Source organism: Sodiomyces alkalinus, assembly GCF_003711515.1.
Source record: "Sodiomyces alkalinus F11 unplaced genomic scaffold SODALscaffold_6, whole genome shotgun sequence".
Lineage (NCBI taxonomy): Eukaryota > Fungi > Ascomycota > Sordariomycetes > Glomerellales > Plectosphaerellaceae > Sodiomyces > Sodiomyces alkalinus.
The window spans coordinates 178,821-195,711 of record NW_021167084.1 but is presented as its reverse complement, the minus strand read 5'-3'; the positions used below and the strand labels follow the sequence as shown (position 1 = coordinate 195,711).

General features: G+C 51.9%; 3 protein-coding genes across 3 annotated transcripts; 1 reads left to right on the top strand and 2 right to left on the bottom strand.

Moving 5' to 3' along the window:
* Positions 1–1,160: 1,160 nt before the first annotated feature.
* On the bottom strand, positions 1,161–6,036 carry SODALDRAFT_324300 (hypothetical protein; the record flags this gene model as incomplete). Its single annotated transcript, XM_028609870.1, has 4 exons — positions 1,161–1,529; positions 1,609–4,947; positions 5,107–5,204; positions 5,295–6,036. The coding sequence occupies 4 exons, from the start codon at positions 6,034–6,036 to the stop codon at positions 1,161–1,163; spliced, it is 4,548 nt and encodes a 1,515-aa protein (XP_028465607.1).
* A 235-nt stretch (positions 6,037–6,271) lies between these two features.
* Positions 6,272–7,133, top strand: SODALDRAFT_174694 (hypothetical protein). The gene is made up of 2 exons (XM_028607017.1): positions 6,272–7,056; positions 7,095–7,133. Exon 1 carries the CDS (start codon positions 6,365–6,367, stop codon positions 6,839–6,841), a length of 477 nt encoding a protein of 158 aa, XP_028465606.1. The 5' UTR covers positions 6,272–6,364; the 3' UTR covers positions 6,842–7,056; positions 7,095–7,133.
* A 1,665-nt stretch (positions 7,134–8,798) lies between these two features.
* SODALDRAFT_278928 (WD repeat-containing protein) lies at positions 8,799–10,634 on the bottom strand (the record flags this gene model as incomplete). The annotated part of the gene is made up of 2 exons (XM_028608137.1): positions 8,799–9,832; positions 9,950–10,634. 2 exons carry the CDS (start codon positions 10,632–10,634, stop codon positions 8,799–8,801), a joined length of 1,719 nt encoding a protein of 572 aa, XP_028465605.1.
* Between the last annotated feature and the right edge of the window lie 6,257 nt (positions 10,635–16,891).

Here is a 16,891-nt window from a genome sequence, read left to right as displayed (position 1 = left end):
CCTTGCGTTGAGAAGAAGACTGGAATAGGGAAGACAGGGGGGACAGGGGGACGCATCGGAGAGATCGTGGCCTCGGGAATCGTCCAAACGACATTCCTAATGGAACATGGGAAGAACCCCGACGCACATTGACGGAGCATGGAGGGGGCATGTCCGAGCCCATCCCGCCCCAAGAGAAAGTAACAGGGGGTCCAACAAGTTCGGAGGGTTGGATCCGAGACGACGTCTTTGGGCTGTTACCCACTAGGCCTAGCCACGTCCTGTGACATGATCGACTAATAAGCCGGGACAAGAGGAAAACGGACAACAGCAGGTCAGGCTTCTTTCTTGACTGAGAGGAGGGCAGAGGCAGGCGTCATAGTCAAGACTCAGCCCCGTCAAGTTGAACCTCCACGCAGACCAACATGACTTTATACCTATAGGTGTATATACCTATACCTTGAAAACCATCAAGCTGATAAAGACTTGCTGACGGAAACCCCTATCCGCAGTGTCTAAAAGCATACCAGGACGAAGAATAACGACACATGGACAGCCAAGACACGGGACTCGGAGAAAAACATGTCTGAAAGATATAGACAAGATCGACTGATAGCCAACTCTGCCCGTGACATTGACGTGCATGGATGATACATTACCATCGCATCGCATTGCCATCGCATTGCCATCGGCACCTCAGCATCCGTACGTTGTATGCATCGCCGTGGTCTCTCTTGTCTCTAATTAATTATCCACCGTAGCCATCTCACGCAAACTTCTTTCTCTCATGCAAGAACGCACCTCGCTTCCGTTCCAACAATTCATTAACCCTTCCCCCCGTGGCCATCCCACCAACGGAGAATCTATTGCATCTTTCTTGGCAGCATGCCGTTGACGCCCCAAATTCGCCATGTCCCAAGCCCCCAGAACTCCATTTCAAAGCAACAAACAAACCACGACGTGAGAAAAAAAAAAAAAAAAAAGACTGTCGGTCGTCATGATTATCATCTCGCCCCAAAGTCCACGGCGGTATGCTGTAAATCCCGTAGGTGTATATGTCGGTCCCCCTTCTTCCATATCCAGCTTGGAATGAATCAAGTCGTGTTCAAGTCGTGTGTGTCCATCCTTCTACGTTGTCGTCAACTTCGTCGGCCATCGCGTCTTTTCCAGCCCCAACGCCTTTACGCTCCAGCACAGCCGCCGCCACGACTTCCGCTGAGCACCCTACGTCCCAGCGTCTTCGGCCGACCCCCCAGGGCCAGCGCGCCAATCCCCGGGACACCACCTCCGCCAGCCGTGGAGGGCATCTCCGAAAGTCTCTTCGTCACCATCTCCGGGTCCGGTTCGTCCGCTCCGATAAATGTCCAGCTCTCTTCTTCCTCGGCCTCCGACAAGTCGCCACCGCTACCGCCACCGAGTCCGCCCTCGCCGTCTCCCGCCTCCTTCTTCTCGCCCTCCGTCTTGTTCTTGCCCGCCTTGCGCTGAATGATGCTGTGCGCGTACTCGAGGTCTCGGTAGATGAATTGTATCGCCGTTTCCACGCCGTTTTCCTGAGACACCCCAAGCCTTGGTAAGCATCTTTTCCCCAGAAGCTAGCATGACACGTCGGGGTCGAATACTACAACATACCTTGCGAATCTGCTCTCCGAGAACCCTCGCCTTGACAATCATCCGTTCGTTATGCGTGGCCTCCCAGAGCGCACGTCCAAACGTCATGGCCCCCCACTTCTTCAGAAAGATGCCGACGCCGAGATCCTCCACTCGGCTGCCGAAGAAAAACTGGTCGCCAAAGAACGGCCGGACGATGGTCGGGATCCCCGCCCGCAAGCTCGCCCCCGTCGTGCCGCTTCCTCCGTGGTGCGCCGCCGCGTCCATCTGCCGGAACAGCCAATCGTGCGGCGCGCTCTTGATCACGAAGATCTCCGGCGGTATGACCGGCTCCTCGCGCCTGGCTGCCGCTGCTCCGCCCGACTTTGGATCCTTTTCGTCCTCGTCGGTGCTCCTGTCGCCGTTATCGTGGCCGTCCTGCGGCTGCGGCTGCGGCTGCCGCTCGTTCTTTGCGAGCCGGTCCGACCAGCCCTTGGAGAGGACGCAGCGCACATCGGCCTTGAGCACGGCGTCGATCACCTCCTGCGTCATCTTGGCCACGTCGTTGACGATGATGGATCCGAACCCGACATAGACCAGCTTCTTCCCGTCCGCCCGCGCCTTGGCGATGAAGTCGGCCAGGTCCTGCGGCGGCTTGTAGTCGGCGCCCTCGTCGAGGAACCAGTACCCCGTGACGCGGATCCAGTCCGAGTAGTCGAGCGGCGGCGCCACCACCGACGGCGAGAAATTGTACAGGAACGGGACCTTGTTCGGCTGCATCTTCTCCAGGCTCGTGCTGCGGAGCTTGAGCGTCTCGTTGCGCCACCGGTTGATCTGGCCCGCCGTCGCCTTCCAGAAGATGTTGTCGAACATGACGTACGTCATGTAGTTGTAGGCCCCGCCCATCCGGTATTCGCCCATGACGAACGCGTGCGGGTAGGCCCGCGTCCGCGTCCACGGCATGGTGAACGCCCGGACGTACGGGATGCCGAGCGCCTCGGCGATGTGTATGCCCGCCATGACGCTGGGGCTCTCGATCAGCAGATCCGACCCCTGGCACGCCCGCCACGCCGACTCCAGCAGGCTGTCGAGCCAGCCACGGAACATCGAGTTGGCTTCCCGCAGGAACGACCACGTGAACACGCCGTTCTCGATGCACAGCCGCATGAGCTCGGCCGGGTCGCCGTCCACCTCGGCGAATTCGATGCCGTGGCCCTCGACCCAGCCCCGGAACTCGGCGTGCGTCGCGATGCGCACGTGGTGGCCTTCCGCCATCAGGCCCTTGGCCAGCGCGATGTACGGTTGGACGTCACCCCTCGAACCGATCGTCAGGCAGGTGATCCGCAGCGGCCGCGGCGGCTTGTACCGGAGGAGCGAGTCGTTCGGGTCGTCGTAGAGGATCGTGGGCGCATCGCGGCAGTCCGACGTCGTCTGCCGCGGGAGCTCGATCTCGTGGTCGGGGAACTCTTCCTGCCTGGCCTCCTTGAGCGCCTGCCGCTCGGCCAGCGCAAACTCGGCGTCTTGCGTGTCCTCGCGGCTGATGGTGCCCGAGCTGTCCAGGAAACGGAACCGCTCGATGCTCTTCAGCAGCGCGCCGAAGCAGTCGTCGCGCGCGTCTTGCTGGCTGAACTCGAAGAAGATCTCCTCGTGGCCGCGAATGACCACGCACAGACCCGAGTAGCCGAACCGAAAGCCTTTCTCCTTGTGCACATTCTCCACGTCCTTGAGCGGGAGGATGAGCTTCGTGCGCGTGCCCGGCAGGAGGCTGCGGTAGCACAGCGACCGGTCGCTCAAGTACAGCTTGCCGTAGAGCGGGAGGACGCGGAAGAGGAAGCCGAAATACGTCGCCTGCAGCTTCTCCGTCTCGGGCAGCGCGAAATGCGCGCGGAAGCGCTCCGTCGACTGCTGCACGTTCCCTTCGCCGTCTTCGTACAGGTCCTCGTCTTCTTCCCTCATCTCTGTCGGTGCGTCGTAGTGCTTCCGTCCGCCCTTCCACATGCCCGAGACCTTCTCGACGTAACCCATGGACTCGGCAGCTATGAGGGAGCTCATCCGCCGGCTCGACCGGTTTAGGTACTCGGCAAAGGCACCCACGCGCTGGAGGGGGAACGTCCCGATCTGGGTGATGGTCTGAAGGGTCGGGGCGCCGGACGCTTCGGCGTGCTGACCGGCGTGGGTGGCGAGCGCCGGCGGAGGAGCCGGGGTGCTCGCCGACCTGTGCTGTGCTGCAAGCGGAGGGCGTTGCCGATCTTGCCTAGAGGCCGAGTCGTGCCGACCGATGGTCGGGCTCTGGAAGACGTCGCTGCGCTGTAAGATCTGACTGGCCGAGGGGTCTTCGACCGACGAGACGCCGAGAGCCGAGTAGCTCGGATCCTCCATGGAAGACCTCGCAAAGGAGTCGGATGACTCGTTCTTGTCCGGGATTGGGGATGACGGCATAGGCGCGGACGCGGACGCCGACATGTCCTCGAAGCGGTGCCTGCTCACTGACCGGCTTCCGCTAAAAGTCCGGGGAGAGCGGTCGCGGGTGACGCTCGACATGTCAGCGCTCCCTCTCCGACCAAGGCCCTTCAGTAGGTCGAGGCTGCCACGAAGGGCGTCGAAACTACCCCGCCGCGCGTCCTGGCTCGGACGAGGGCTTGTCGCGTTGGGACTGGCTGAGGCCATAGGGCTCAGTGTCGCCTTGACGGGTTCGGGAAGCCGTGCCGTCCTGATCTGGCCGGGGCCGACGCTTCGCCGTTTGGTCATGGATAACGATGGTCGGCCCGCAGATTGATCAGATGGTTGACCAGACGGCTGCCCAGATGCGGTTGCCCCGGGTGTCCCATCATCGAGGGCTTCTATCTTCGTTCCATCTTTCTTCTGTCGGGCCGAGGCGTCTTCAAAGAGGATTCTGAGGACGCTGATGGCCTCCTTGCCAAAACTGAAAAAGGAGAAGAAGTACTCATCGATGGCGAAGGTCTCGTCATTGTCGATGACGCGTATTTTACACGTGTCGGCGAACTGCAACATCTGAGTGTCCTCGATATCGATGATGTTGTCGATGGGCATGGAGATCTTGACGCTGTCGCCGTCGTTGTGGGAACGGAATATGACGCGCTGGAGGCTCTGGACCCATTCCTTGGCGCTCGGGGCGCTGTCGGCGCGAAAGTAGTAAGTGCGATAGCTAGTAGTTACGGTGAAATGTAACCCCTCCTTGTCCTTGTCGGTGATGCTGGCGGAAATACCGTAGCGTAGGTCGACCTGGCCGCTGGGAAAGTAGAGGTTGGAGGATTCGCGGTAGTAGGCGAGGACGTCTCCTTTGAGGCGGAACCAGTAGCGGTTATATGTCGGGTTGCGTTTGCCGCTTTTGGAGAGGTATCCTGACTTTACGACTTCGTTCTGGGGGAAGGGAAAGGAAGACTCATTGTTAGGACAAGCTTGACTTTGAAGAAAGCGAACGGGGGGGGGGGGCGCAAGACACGAGATGCGAGGTGCGATATGTGATGTGCGGAGTGCGAAATAGTACCGGAGCGCTTTGGAGAGGGGGACACAACTCACAGCCTTCTTTGGAAGGTAGGCATAGAAGCAGACGTGTCTCGCCGTGATGTACATGTAGCCTTGCAATAAGACGGTCTGTAGGAGCCAACACGGGTATTCTTTTGACGGAGAGTTAGTATGGCGGTATGAGTATGGCTCGAGCCCAGAGGGGCCAACTGAGCAGTAAAGGGAAGGGAGAAAAAGCAAACCTTCGATGACCTCCTCGGGCTCAGAAAACTCGAAAATCTGAGCAAGGCGGACGGCCAAAGGACTGGGTCCGGGTTCGGCGCCCATGTCAAAAGCGCTGGTTAATTCGTCGTCCGTCGGGCGACGGTCACGATCGAAGCTAGGGCGTAATGTCGCATCGGCGCGGGCCTCGAGCATCCTGCTCATGACGGGAGCCAGCCTCGGTGCGAGGTCACCACGGTTGGAGGTGGCGGAGGACGATGATATTTGGGCGTCGGAATGGAACGATTCGTTCATGTCGTCGGAAGGGGACTCGCGTTGGCTGGACCGCCTCGACAGCCCGCCTATCTTCTCGGACAAGCGAGGAAGAGCGGCCAGAGTGCGGGCGAGCTTTTGTTTGGAACGACTGATGGAGGAACGTCTATGCGGCTTCAGAGCATCAAGGATGGCAGATTTGGAGGCGGAGGGTTGTGTGTCGTCGGGACGGGAGCGGTGGCGAGAATCACGACGGCCAAGGGGGTCAGAACGGTCACTGTGATGGCGCGGAGTGGCCGTTAGACGACTCGGATCGTCGTCTGCATCGTCCTCCTCGTCGCTCGATTGGCCTTCGAACCTATCGTGGAAGTTGACACGAGATCCGGCGGCGGCGATGAGACCGAATATGCTTTGGTTCATGTGCGTGAACATGTTCGGACCTTGGGCGGGGACAAGATCTTCCTCCTCGTCGCTGTTATCGCCGCCTTTCAATCGATCGGGGAGATCCATGGTTGTGGAGAAAGTTTCGCTTTTCCTTTTTTTCTGAAGCTTTCGACTAATACGCCTCCTAGAACCTTCTTCCAACGCTGGTGATGCGATAGGACGCCCTGAGAAATGTGGCTTGGGCGAGGGCGAGCCAGAGCGCGCCATCTTGGAAGAAAAAAAAGGGGGGGGGAGAGAGAGAGAGGCGAAGAGATAAGGTAGTTACTTATCAGACAGGGAAAGTAAATTGTATCCGTAGGTCACTGTGGCCGATGGCAGATAACAAGCCAGCACTGCAGGAAAGGGATGCAGCCACAATAAGTCGTGGGTTTTGACGTGGTGTCCAGGTTTCTGTATGTGGACCAGGAGGATGCAACCTTATGTGAACTTGGATAACAAGCTTTGGTTCGTCAACCCCACTGCCATTTGGTGGTGGCCTTGTTTTCTTCGCTTTTTCTTCGATCTTTCTCCCTTCTCTTCTGCGTCTTGTTTCCAACGTCAAATGATTGTCGAACGAGACGATGTTATGTGTGGCGAATGGTCTGGATACTCGAAGCCCCTAGAGGGAATCGATGCGTGGAAACAAGAGGCGTTGCAGGGTGAGAGCGAATGGATGGGTATGCCGTCGTGCAATGTACTGGCACTGCAACGCGGTGTCGACGCAGTGCAATGTCGTGTCGACTGTCGTGGCTTTGTGGTGCTTTGCCTGCCTGGTCGAATGGGAAAGGTGGTGAGGGAGGTGGGAGGAGGGAAAAAGGATGAGGGTTCAGAGTGGCCTAGTGGCTATTCCGTGTCGTCAGAGGGTGCGTGCATCTGCGGTGAGACAGGTTAGTCGGTGGACGGCACGAGGTCTGACAAGGGGACAAGAAGACAAGGGCCCGGACAGGCTGCAGCTCGGGAGTGACGGCCGCAAGGGACTACTTTACTTGCCTGGTATTCGCAGGATGGGCAGAGGAGAAACGATTCGGCAGAGGGGGGCAGAAGAGCGGAGTAAAAAAGGATGGTTCGAATAGGGCGAGAGACAGTAACAGGGTGGGTGACGAGTCGGTGAGGCCAGAAACTAGTACTGTGAAGCGATAGACGAGTTTGATGATCAGATAGGTATGCGGTCGCAGGTACGGCGTCGTCTTGTAGGTTGGCGAAGTGGGACGGACGGCAGATTCTCCTTTTGATGGCGTGACGGGATTTTTCGACAAAACGAATGAGCTATCGAGAGTAGACTAGGCGGGTGAGGGATGGATGCTGCCGTCGCTTCTGCAAAGGATGTCCAGCAGAGTCTCTATCGGTCTCCTTGCCGTTGACTCCTAAGGGGTGACCGATCTGCTGGAGGGAGTGGAGGTCTTGATGCACGATAGTGGCAGCTCGAGGCCAGTCGATTCAAGCCCTATTTCGTAGCCCCTGAGAGTTTGTAACGTGATAGAAGGTCGAAGGTGTCAGGGCGTAGGGGCATAGTTCGAGGAGGGTTGGATATGGATAGAGGGCAAGAAGAGATTTGGGGGGGATGGGATGGTGCATGGGCATGAGGATGATGCCGGGGTCGGGGTCGGGACTCGATGGATGATAACGGGTCAAGGAAACAGTTATGTCAGACAGTACAAAGTGTGGTACCTGCCAAGGATGAAGTGAGTCGGAAGGTTAGGTTCTATCAGGTACTTCTGCCACTACTCATGCTTTGGGTACCATATGAATGTCTCAAATGCAGCGCTGTTTGAAAGTACTGATTAGAATAAGCCTTGGTAATATACTTGTTCTATACTTAAAATGTGCTGTGACAGGCCAATGGGTCCCGTACATGTTTTGTACTCGGGCTTTTCGGCAGTCACCAGTCATATTGAACTGGGTCGTGACTGCCTGGAAGGAAGATCCTGGATATTACACTTACTAGCTAGTAGGTACCGTGCTTACTCAGGATAGGTACTTTGTACTTTGTACTTTGGACGTACGACTTGTTGATACCACTGATAAGCATGTGAATCGGCGAAAGATAAGACACGCATCAGGTAAGGTACCAAGGTACAGACACCTCCCTCGAGTCGAGGATAAAATACGAGCCCTGACTCCTCATATTCCAACAAACAAACCATTACTCCCCTTGCGGGGATTTTGGGCCGTGTCTTGGAGTCCCTTTCTGATCCGCGAACCCCCGAAACCCGACCCGGACACCTCGACGGGGATGCCGCGTGATTCTGTGGAAGACGAAATCCGCAGAACCGCTGGGCTCATCAAAGCAAGCGGACTCTTCGGAAGTGTCTAGGTTGAACGGCAAGAGGTTATCACAGATCTCCGTGGAATCATGTTTTGTATGCGATCATCGACGACGTCTTCTCTCATTCTCTCATCTCTCCTGGTCACCGGGTCGCAGACTCGCAGGGGGGGTCGAGGGGTCGAGGGGTCGAGGGGTCGAGTCATCAGATGTCCGTCCCATTCTTCCCATGAATCCGATGCCGGCTTTGATACTTCATCTATCCGTAAACGTCAAGAGATTGGCTTGATTACATGTACCAACTGATGGAATCCGTCTCGACGCCTTCTCATCCCTTCTTCTCATACGGCTTATCTCTAAGCTTGAAGCCACAGAAGCAAACGAAAGACGGCTCTTTGAATCGTAACGCCTTTCTCCAACCCCCCTGGCAGCCGGTCGTGTCCTCGGGTTTCTCATTCCACGGGTATATGTACTGAGTATCCATGGTTGTGTGTTGTATTTGTGCATCATATGCATCGGTCGTCTTTCCACCATATTGTCTTGCGCTGTCCCGCCTGGAGCCTCAAAATGCTGCTATTCCAGCACATTACATCCACAGTGTAAGCTTGCCAGAGTTATTTCCTCCAGCCACCCAATCCATGGTCGGGTGGAATTGCGCCACCGCAGGGACGGCTGTGATGCCATCTCCGTCCAGCTGCGCCAGCTGCTCCCCATCTGCGGCGAAGACATCCACGAACCGGTTCATATTTCCGATGACGAACTTCTGGATTCCGTCGCGGGGTCGCATCTGCCACTTAGGCTTGAGAATCGTCACCCAGCGGCCGGTCTGGTTATTATGCCGCACCACGTGCGCCGGCTCCATCTCGTCCTCGTCGATTTCGTGTCCCGGGCTCCATCCCCCGGCCCGGCTCCCAAAATCGTAGATCTTGATGGTGTCGTCGTACGACGACGTCGCCACGTGCCCCGCCCCGCTCCATGCCGCGTGCGACACCGACAAGCGGGATCTATGCTCGCCGAGAAGCGCGGGGTGGCGCGATCCTTCCCTGCCGCTCATCTTCCTCAAATCCCAGATCTTCAGCGTCCGATCCAGCGACGCCGTGGCCACAAGGTGCGGATGAGCGGGGTGGAGGGAGAACCCCCCGATTTTGTTGTCGCAGAGGGACCACACTTCGTGCTCGCTGGACGGGGTGCGGATGTCATGTTTCCCGATACAGCCATCCAGGGTCGAGAAGAAGAGGATGTTCGGGTCATTGGTCGGCATATCCATCGCTGACATTGACATGTCCTCATTCAAGTCTGCGGGGGCGAAGATTTGCACCGAGACGCCTTTGTCCAGGTCCAGTTTGCGGATCGTCGAATCGTAGGAAGAGGTGAACACGGCATTCGCGTCCGCGGGGGAGAAGACGAAGGATGTCGCTGTCTTGGTGTGGAGCTTGAAGGCCCCTATTACCGGGTTGGGGGGGTCCCAGTCCTCGTCTTCATCGGCGGGAGGTTCGGGGCCCTCCTGGGAAGCATCGAAGACTCCGACCGCGCCTTCTTTGTCGCCGGCGAAAATGACGGGCTTATCTTGGGTCGGGTGGAAAGCTAGTGAGTACACCCGTTGCGGAGTGATCTTGATATCTGGTCGGGTGACGGACAAGAGTCAGTGAGGGAAAATACGACAAGAAAAGGAGCAGAGAAATAAACGAAGAAAAAAGGGAAGAGTAGCCCGACCACGGCCTAGAACAGACAACGTACCATTTGGAACCCATTTCTCATACAACGTGAGGCCATTCATACGTAACCTCAAGGCCTTCAAATCCCCATCCGTGGTATTTTTGACATCGTCATCGGTAAAGGTGCGAAGACCGGGCTGGGCACCATGCGACAGACCTTTGAGCCCCTGCAGCCCATCCATCCCGGAACTCCACTTCTTCCCCTCGACGAGAGTGTCTCCCAAGTTCAGGTCCCCCGAAATGCGCATCTTCTTCGTCCTGTCCGATGGTGACGCCACCGCGACAGCCTGGTCGAGCTTGCGCTTCCCATCGTCGAGATCGGCCTGAAGACCGGCCACGCGGGAGCTGCGTCGCGTGGGCATGGGGGACTCGCGCTTAACGGGCGCCTCACGTTTCCGCGACGCCGCAGCAGACCGAGGCGTTCGCCCGGACGAAGCAGCTGAAGGTGTGGCCTTGGCTCGGGGTAGTATCTTGCTCGCGGTTACCGAAAGATCTTTGAGAAGGGCCTGGTTCGCGGCGATGTTTTCCAGTCTTCGGCGCTCGAATGCGCTCAGTCCGCCCCGAGCCGTCTTCTTCGTATTTGCCTCGACATTATCGGTTGTGGTTTCGTTCGCTGGCGATGCGGGTACATCTTGTTCGGTATCGTGTTCTTCCACCTTGACGCCGTTGACCTGGTGTCGGGAACTGGCTCTTCTAGTGACAGGCATGGTGTTAATATTTTCTTTCCGGACGAGAAACTTGCGCATGTTCGTGGACCGTAATTGCCTCCTTCCTACTTTGACTCGTGATGCAAACAGAAACGGGAGACGCGTTAATGGATTTCGACGCGTCCTGCCACTGGCACCGTCTCTGGTCAATGCTGTCATATTCTATTACGTGAGCCACGGTATGGTGCTCTCCTATTGTTTAGAGGTGCCCTACTATCCTCGCTTAGAAGGTGGCAGATATATTTAGGACACGTATACCCGCCCCCTTTTTCTTTCTCTTTTATAGATAATATAATTAAATATTTCCTGAATTAACGCTCCCTATAAGTATACTCCCGTTAATTTAATAGTTATAAGCCCGGGTAGTAGTAGTAACTAATAACTTCCTGCTAATCTATTATCTACGTTTATTTTTCTATACTTTTATAGTATTACGGAGCCCTCCTACGCTCTCTCTCCTAATAATAACCTTTATTCGCTAAACCCTTACTCGATACTATATCGAATAAGCTTAAGATCACGGCTAAAGCGCTCGGTATCCCGCGCCTTAAATCCACGCGGTAATAGGCCGATTAAATCTTCTATATCTAGTCGTATATATAAGGGATAAAGGTCTAGGCATTACTTAATCCTAGCTAAAAAGATTAGCTAGATAACCGTCCTAAGTATATTATACCTAAATCCCTAGATTAACTACGCGAATAGTATTCCTAAGGTAAGGGCGATAATACTATCGTGCCCTTAACGCAGGAGCTTATATGTGAAACGCCCTAGATTCTACCGGGAACGCCAGGGCGTACTATAGGCGTACCACGGGCGTACTATAGTATAAGCTATAGCACGCACGGGGTATACTATAAGTACCTTTAGTGTATACTATAGCTTCCCTGGGTTATACCCAGGTTCCTGTATATAGGATCCGAGGATTCCACGGGGTTTACCCGTGGAATACTTAAGTCCTAGGGGCGCGCCCCCTTAGCTTAGAGAAGATATCTTTATTACACTGTATTTTCTATACCTAAAGGTCACCCCTTAAGAAAAAGCCTAGCTTATAGGTCCTATAGTACTAGCTAGCTAGGGATTTACCGGTTAGGTATATTAAATAGTAGTAACTAAGCTTTTAGGTAAGGTTCGCGCACCGCCGCCCGGCGCGAACTACGTATACTAAGACTAAATAGACACGTGGTTTACTAGCGAACGCTGGCATACTAGGCGTAGCCGCCCTTAAAGGCGTGAACTTCGTGTGCTAAGACTAAATAGATATAAGGCGCGCTAGGCGAAGACGCCTCCCCTTTAATAGGTTTAGGCGTGGAGCGATAAAGGGAACCACCGTTAAGCGTAGGAATAGCGACTATACTAACCTATACTAGCCGTGGAACCCGAGCTTTAACACCGCGATAACCTTCCTAATAATCGCTAACGATAACCGTTCGTAACGATCGCTAAAAGGCGTAGGATAGCGACTATACTATCCTATATACTAGCGTCCTCCATAGAACTAGAGTCCCGATAAAAATATAGAGCACTAACCTAATCGCCTCCCCTTTACTAGGTCTAGGCGTAGAGTATACTAAGGATTCTATAATCGCCAGGTAAGCGTAGGAATAACGCCTATACTACGAGTATAAGCATCTATTATAAATCCCTAACTCTAGTATAATACTAATCTTCCTAATAATCGCTAGTTAGCGTAGGCGATTATACTAACCTGCACCGACGCTAACCGTTCTAGATCGCTAAAAGGCGTAGGATAACGACTACTATCCTATATACTAGCGTCCTCCGTGGAACCCGAGCTATAGTAAAGAACCACGGGGCGTATTAATTCCCCCCCCTTTTATCGTAGCACCGAGCTACTCGATAATTTCCCCTTTTCCCCCCCCCTTTACCGTGGCACCGAGCTACTCGATAATCCCCCCCCCCCCCCTTTTTTCTTTCCCCTTTTCCCGCGGAGTATAAGGGGAGCTAGCCTCCCCTTACTATAACCTTCCCTTTACCTATACTTCGCAGAGAATATTTTCCTCCTAGCGCGGCTCGCCTTTATCCGACTAGCTAAATATGCCGAGAATATCTAAGGCTAATAGCATAATAACCCTAAAAGGAAAAGTATAGAACTAGTATCCGTGCGAGAGGCTATATATCCTAAGGCCTAGGGGTATATCCTAGTCTTTATCGGATTTACCTAAGGCCCCTCGGTTATCCTCCCTATTAGAGGGAGGGCTTCCTCTTATTCTACTAGCCTTTATCGGGTTTACCCGAGGTTTCCTCGGCTTTCCTCCCTATTAAAGGGAGGGCTTCCTTTTAGCAGACTCGCTTTTAACCGTGACCGATAAGTCGGATATCCGGATAACGCCGTGGATCTAACTATAGACCCGTTCCCCGGGCGAAACGCCGAGGTAGGCTTAGGCGATACTAGCGATTAGGACGCCCGCGGGACGTAGGGCTTATATCGTCCAGGGCAGATACTTAGGGACGTTAGTTTATAACTAAGCGGATACTAAAAGAAGCTATAGAGGCGCAGGAGCTAATTAACGGATTAATGTCTGTAAGGTTTAGATAAAGACTTTAGTTAATCTAAGGATAGCCTTAAAAAGGATAGAGGTTCTAAGGGTGCTATAGCCGGGTAATATTAAAGAACTATAAGTAATAAAGAACCGCGAGACGTTAAAGAGCTATACGGCACGCGGCGGAACTAGAAGACTAAAGTATTATAAGGCACGCCGGCGATACGATATAAGATAAACGTTACCGCCGCCCTAGGTACTAACCGTAAATGCTAGGGAATACTAGGGAATAGTAAGAATAAAGGGACTATAGCCTATATACACCTTCTATTAGCCGCCGTAACGACCACGGTTACTATAGCGCTTTACGCGGCACTAGAAAAAATACTATTACTCCTATAGCGCTCTGCTTTTATTCCCCTTCCTTTCCTATTCACCACCACCGCCATTAATTTATATCGCTAATATAGTTTACTATTAGCTCCTAAATCGTTTATAATCGTCCTATTATTTCCTTTTATATAATTATCGTTTTATAACGTATACACTTCTTTTACTCCTTTTTCCTTTTCTCCGGAGCTGCGGGACCGCACGGCGGGCACCGTACTTCCCTATACCGCCGTAACTATCTTTAAGTATAGTCGATATATTCTATTTCGTAGTTAAGTTCCCTAGCCACTAATAGCCGTTTAAGGATAACGACTATAAAAAGCTATTCGAGAAGTTCTTTAAAAGTAGTAAGAAGATCGGCCTAGGTTTTTAGAAGGAAGGCTACTTTCGTGCTATTATATTATACGGAGGTGAAAAACGTCTAAAAACCGAATTATCTACCCTCGGTACCCGTTTTAAGCTATAGAAGCAGGGTTATAAGGCGAAGATTAAGGCGTTCTGCTAGTATACCGAGGAACGCGGCTATACCGACCTAAAGACGCGGGATCTCGATTATATAGTCTTTATCCCCCCCGAGTATCCTAAGGTTTACTAGGTCGTCTCCCTCTTTAAGGCATACGCTATCGTCCGCCGATTCTCTTAGCCGGACTACCTACTAAAAGCTAATAAAGACTTTATAGGCTAGGAATAGCCGGAAAAGCCGTTTAAAACGTTTATTATAACCCGCGAGCGTAATTACGCCGGAAGGTTTACTAAGACGCTATAAAGGCCTTGGACGTTAAGCACGGACTCCTTAGATATTACCTTAGGACCTTAGTCGACGGTATATATTAACCTAGTAACGGACGCTAAGAATAGTCTCTCCTAGGGAACTACCGTGGCCCTAACTAATAATAGCACCCGTAGAATAATAACTATTCCTCGATATATAGTAAACTACTAGCTTAAGTAAACGTTTCTCTCTTAGGCTATATATAACCTTATTACTATTTAAGGTAAGACTATCTCCGAAGACGAGTTTGAACGTAAGTCTAAGGAATACGCTAAGGAAGCCGCGAGGCGTAATAAGCTAGCCCGTGACTTTCTTAAAGGTATAACCTTAAGCACCCACTAAGTAAAAGGGTAAGCGGTTAATATCCCGTCGGTTACTAAGTTCCTAGGCTAGGTTTGCCTAGGCGAAGCGCTAAGCCTTACTACTCCGGCTAAGATAACTAAGAGACCCGCTACTAAGCTTACCGGTATTAACCCTATACCCGCAAAGCGTATAGTAGTTAAAAGCTTATAGGAGAAGATATATTATAGGTATACTGTGAGGAGTGATAGGCGACTGCTAAACGATATAAGATCACTTAGGGACTGGTAGGAACTAAAGAGGGGGTATCGTGATAAGATTGTTCGTTGAGTCCTTCTAAGACTCTAGGAACTATAGAAGGCACTCCCCTCTTTATACCTACCTAAGGTCTTCTAACTAAGTAGGTGGCGAGAGGCCTCCTTAGAACTAAGTTCAGGCGTAAGCTGGTTCCTAAGATAACTAGCTTACTAGATCTAAGCTAACTTCTAAGCTAACTAGCTTATTTAACCTCGACGCGTCGTATCTCTAACGGTCTAACCTGACTACGATCCCCCTATCTATATATAAGTCTAGTGCTAGTCCTGCGGCAACGCATAAGCACTATATATTCTGATAAGATACTTATAGACGTGGTTAAGACGTATAGCGCTAAGCTTCGTAACGAGAAGGAGAAAGCTATATACTACTCGATAAGCGCGAGCGGATAGACCCTAACTATCGTGTAGTAGTGTAACCACGGTATTATACTCCTTATTCCGGTAGCTAGATAGCTATATAGTTTTATTAATAATATTATCGCCTTAAACGCTATATAGAATGCTATAGACTTTACCTAGGTTATATAGTACCTACGTTTAGGTAAGATAGTATACCTGGCTCCCTTAGGAGTTAACTTAGAGCTATCGCCTATATATAGGGATTAGCTTATCTAACGCGTTACCGCTAACTAAGCGCTCTCTATCCGTATAGTTCTTACGTACGCCGCTATCTAATATTAATACGATAACCGTAGTATAAAGGGACTACTAGTATTCGCCGAGCTTAATACCGGCTATATTAAGGAACTAACGAATAATATAACTATAAAGGACGCGGCCACTATTCTTAAGGCCGACCTTAACTACTAGGGCTTCCCGGACTAAGTTACGCCCGCTACTAAGGACGATAACGACTATAAGGTCACCGTCCTAGAGTAACTGTATACGTGGGTAATATAGGTATAGGCGAAATATAGGTTTTACTATAGCACACGGTAAATTTAGGGGGAAGGTTTCGTATATTTATTTCTTTAGTTTTTTAATTCCTAGCCGGGATATTCCCGGCGTATCCTATTCCTTTCCCGTAGCGTCCGTCTATTATAACTAAGGGCCTACGGTGTTTTATACGGTAGTAATACCAGCGGCCGCTATTAGGGCGCCACCGGTAACCACTTTTCACTTTCTTTTCTATTATCTCCTAACTACACCGCGGTTTATTAGTATAACCGCCACGCGCCTTAAGTAAGGCTATCGTAATTACCGGGGAAAGCCCGCGGGATATAGGGCTTTATCGCCCGGGGTATTTAATACGCCCTAGATTCCACCGGGAATGCTAGGGCATACTATAGACGTACCACGGACGTATTATAGTATAAGCCATAGCACGCACGGGGTATACTATAAGTACCTTTAGTGTACACTATAGCTTCCCTGGGTTATACCCGGGTTCCTGTATATAGGATCCGAGGATTCCACGGGGTTTACCCGTAGAATACTTAAGTCTTAGGGGCGCGCCCCCTTAGCTTAGAGAAGATATCTTTATTATACCGTATTTTCTATACCTAAAGGTCACCCCTTAAGAAAAAGCCTGGCTTATAGGTCCTATAGTACTAGCTGGCCAGGGATTTTCCGGTTAGGTATATTAATACGCCTCGCCGAGATCGAGAATTAGTAGATTATAGCCTAGAATTAAAGCTCGGTCGCCTTATTAAGGCGCTCGATAAGGCTAATTAATTACATAAAACCACCGTAGAGACCTTTATTTATTAATAAGCTATCGAAGAGGCTATTAAAAAATATCCTGGCTATAATAAGGAAAAATAAAACCGATATTTTACGTTATACTATATAATAAAAGAACTTAAGAGTAGCTTCGCTTTAAGTAGTATTTATATAAAGGAAAAGGTAAGATAAGTATACGAAAAGTATCTATAAGACGCTTATCGAGCTAATACTAAAGTGGCTATATAGTATACGGAGTAGAATACCCTTATTAGACACGTATATTAGTAAAAGGTAGCCGAGATTAAAGGA

What these genes read in the sequence shown, in the direction of transcription:
- SODALDRAFT_174694 (XM_028607017.1), top strand. Translation starts at nt 6,365, where the DNA reads ATGTGGACCAGGAGGATGCAACCTTATGTGAACTTGGATAACAAGCTT.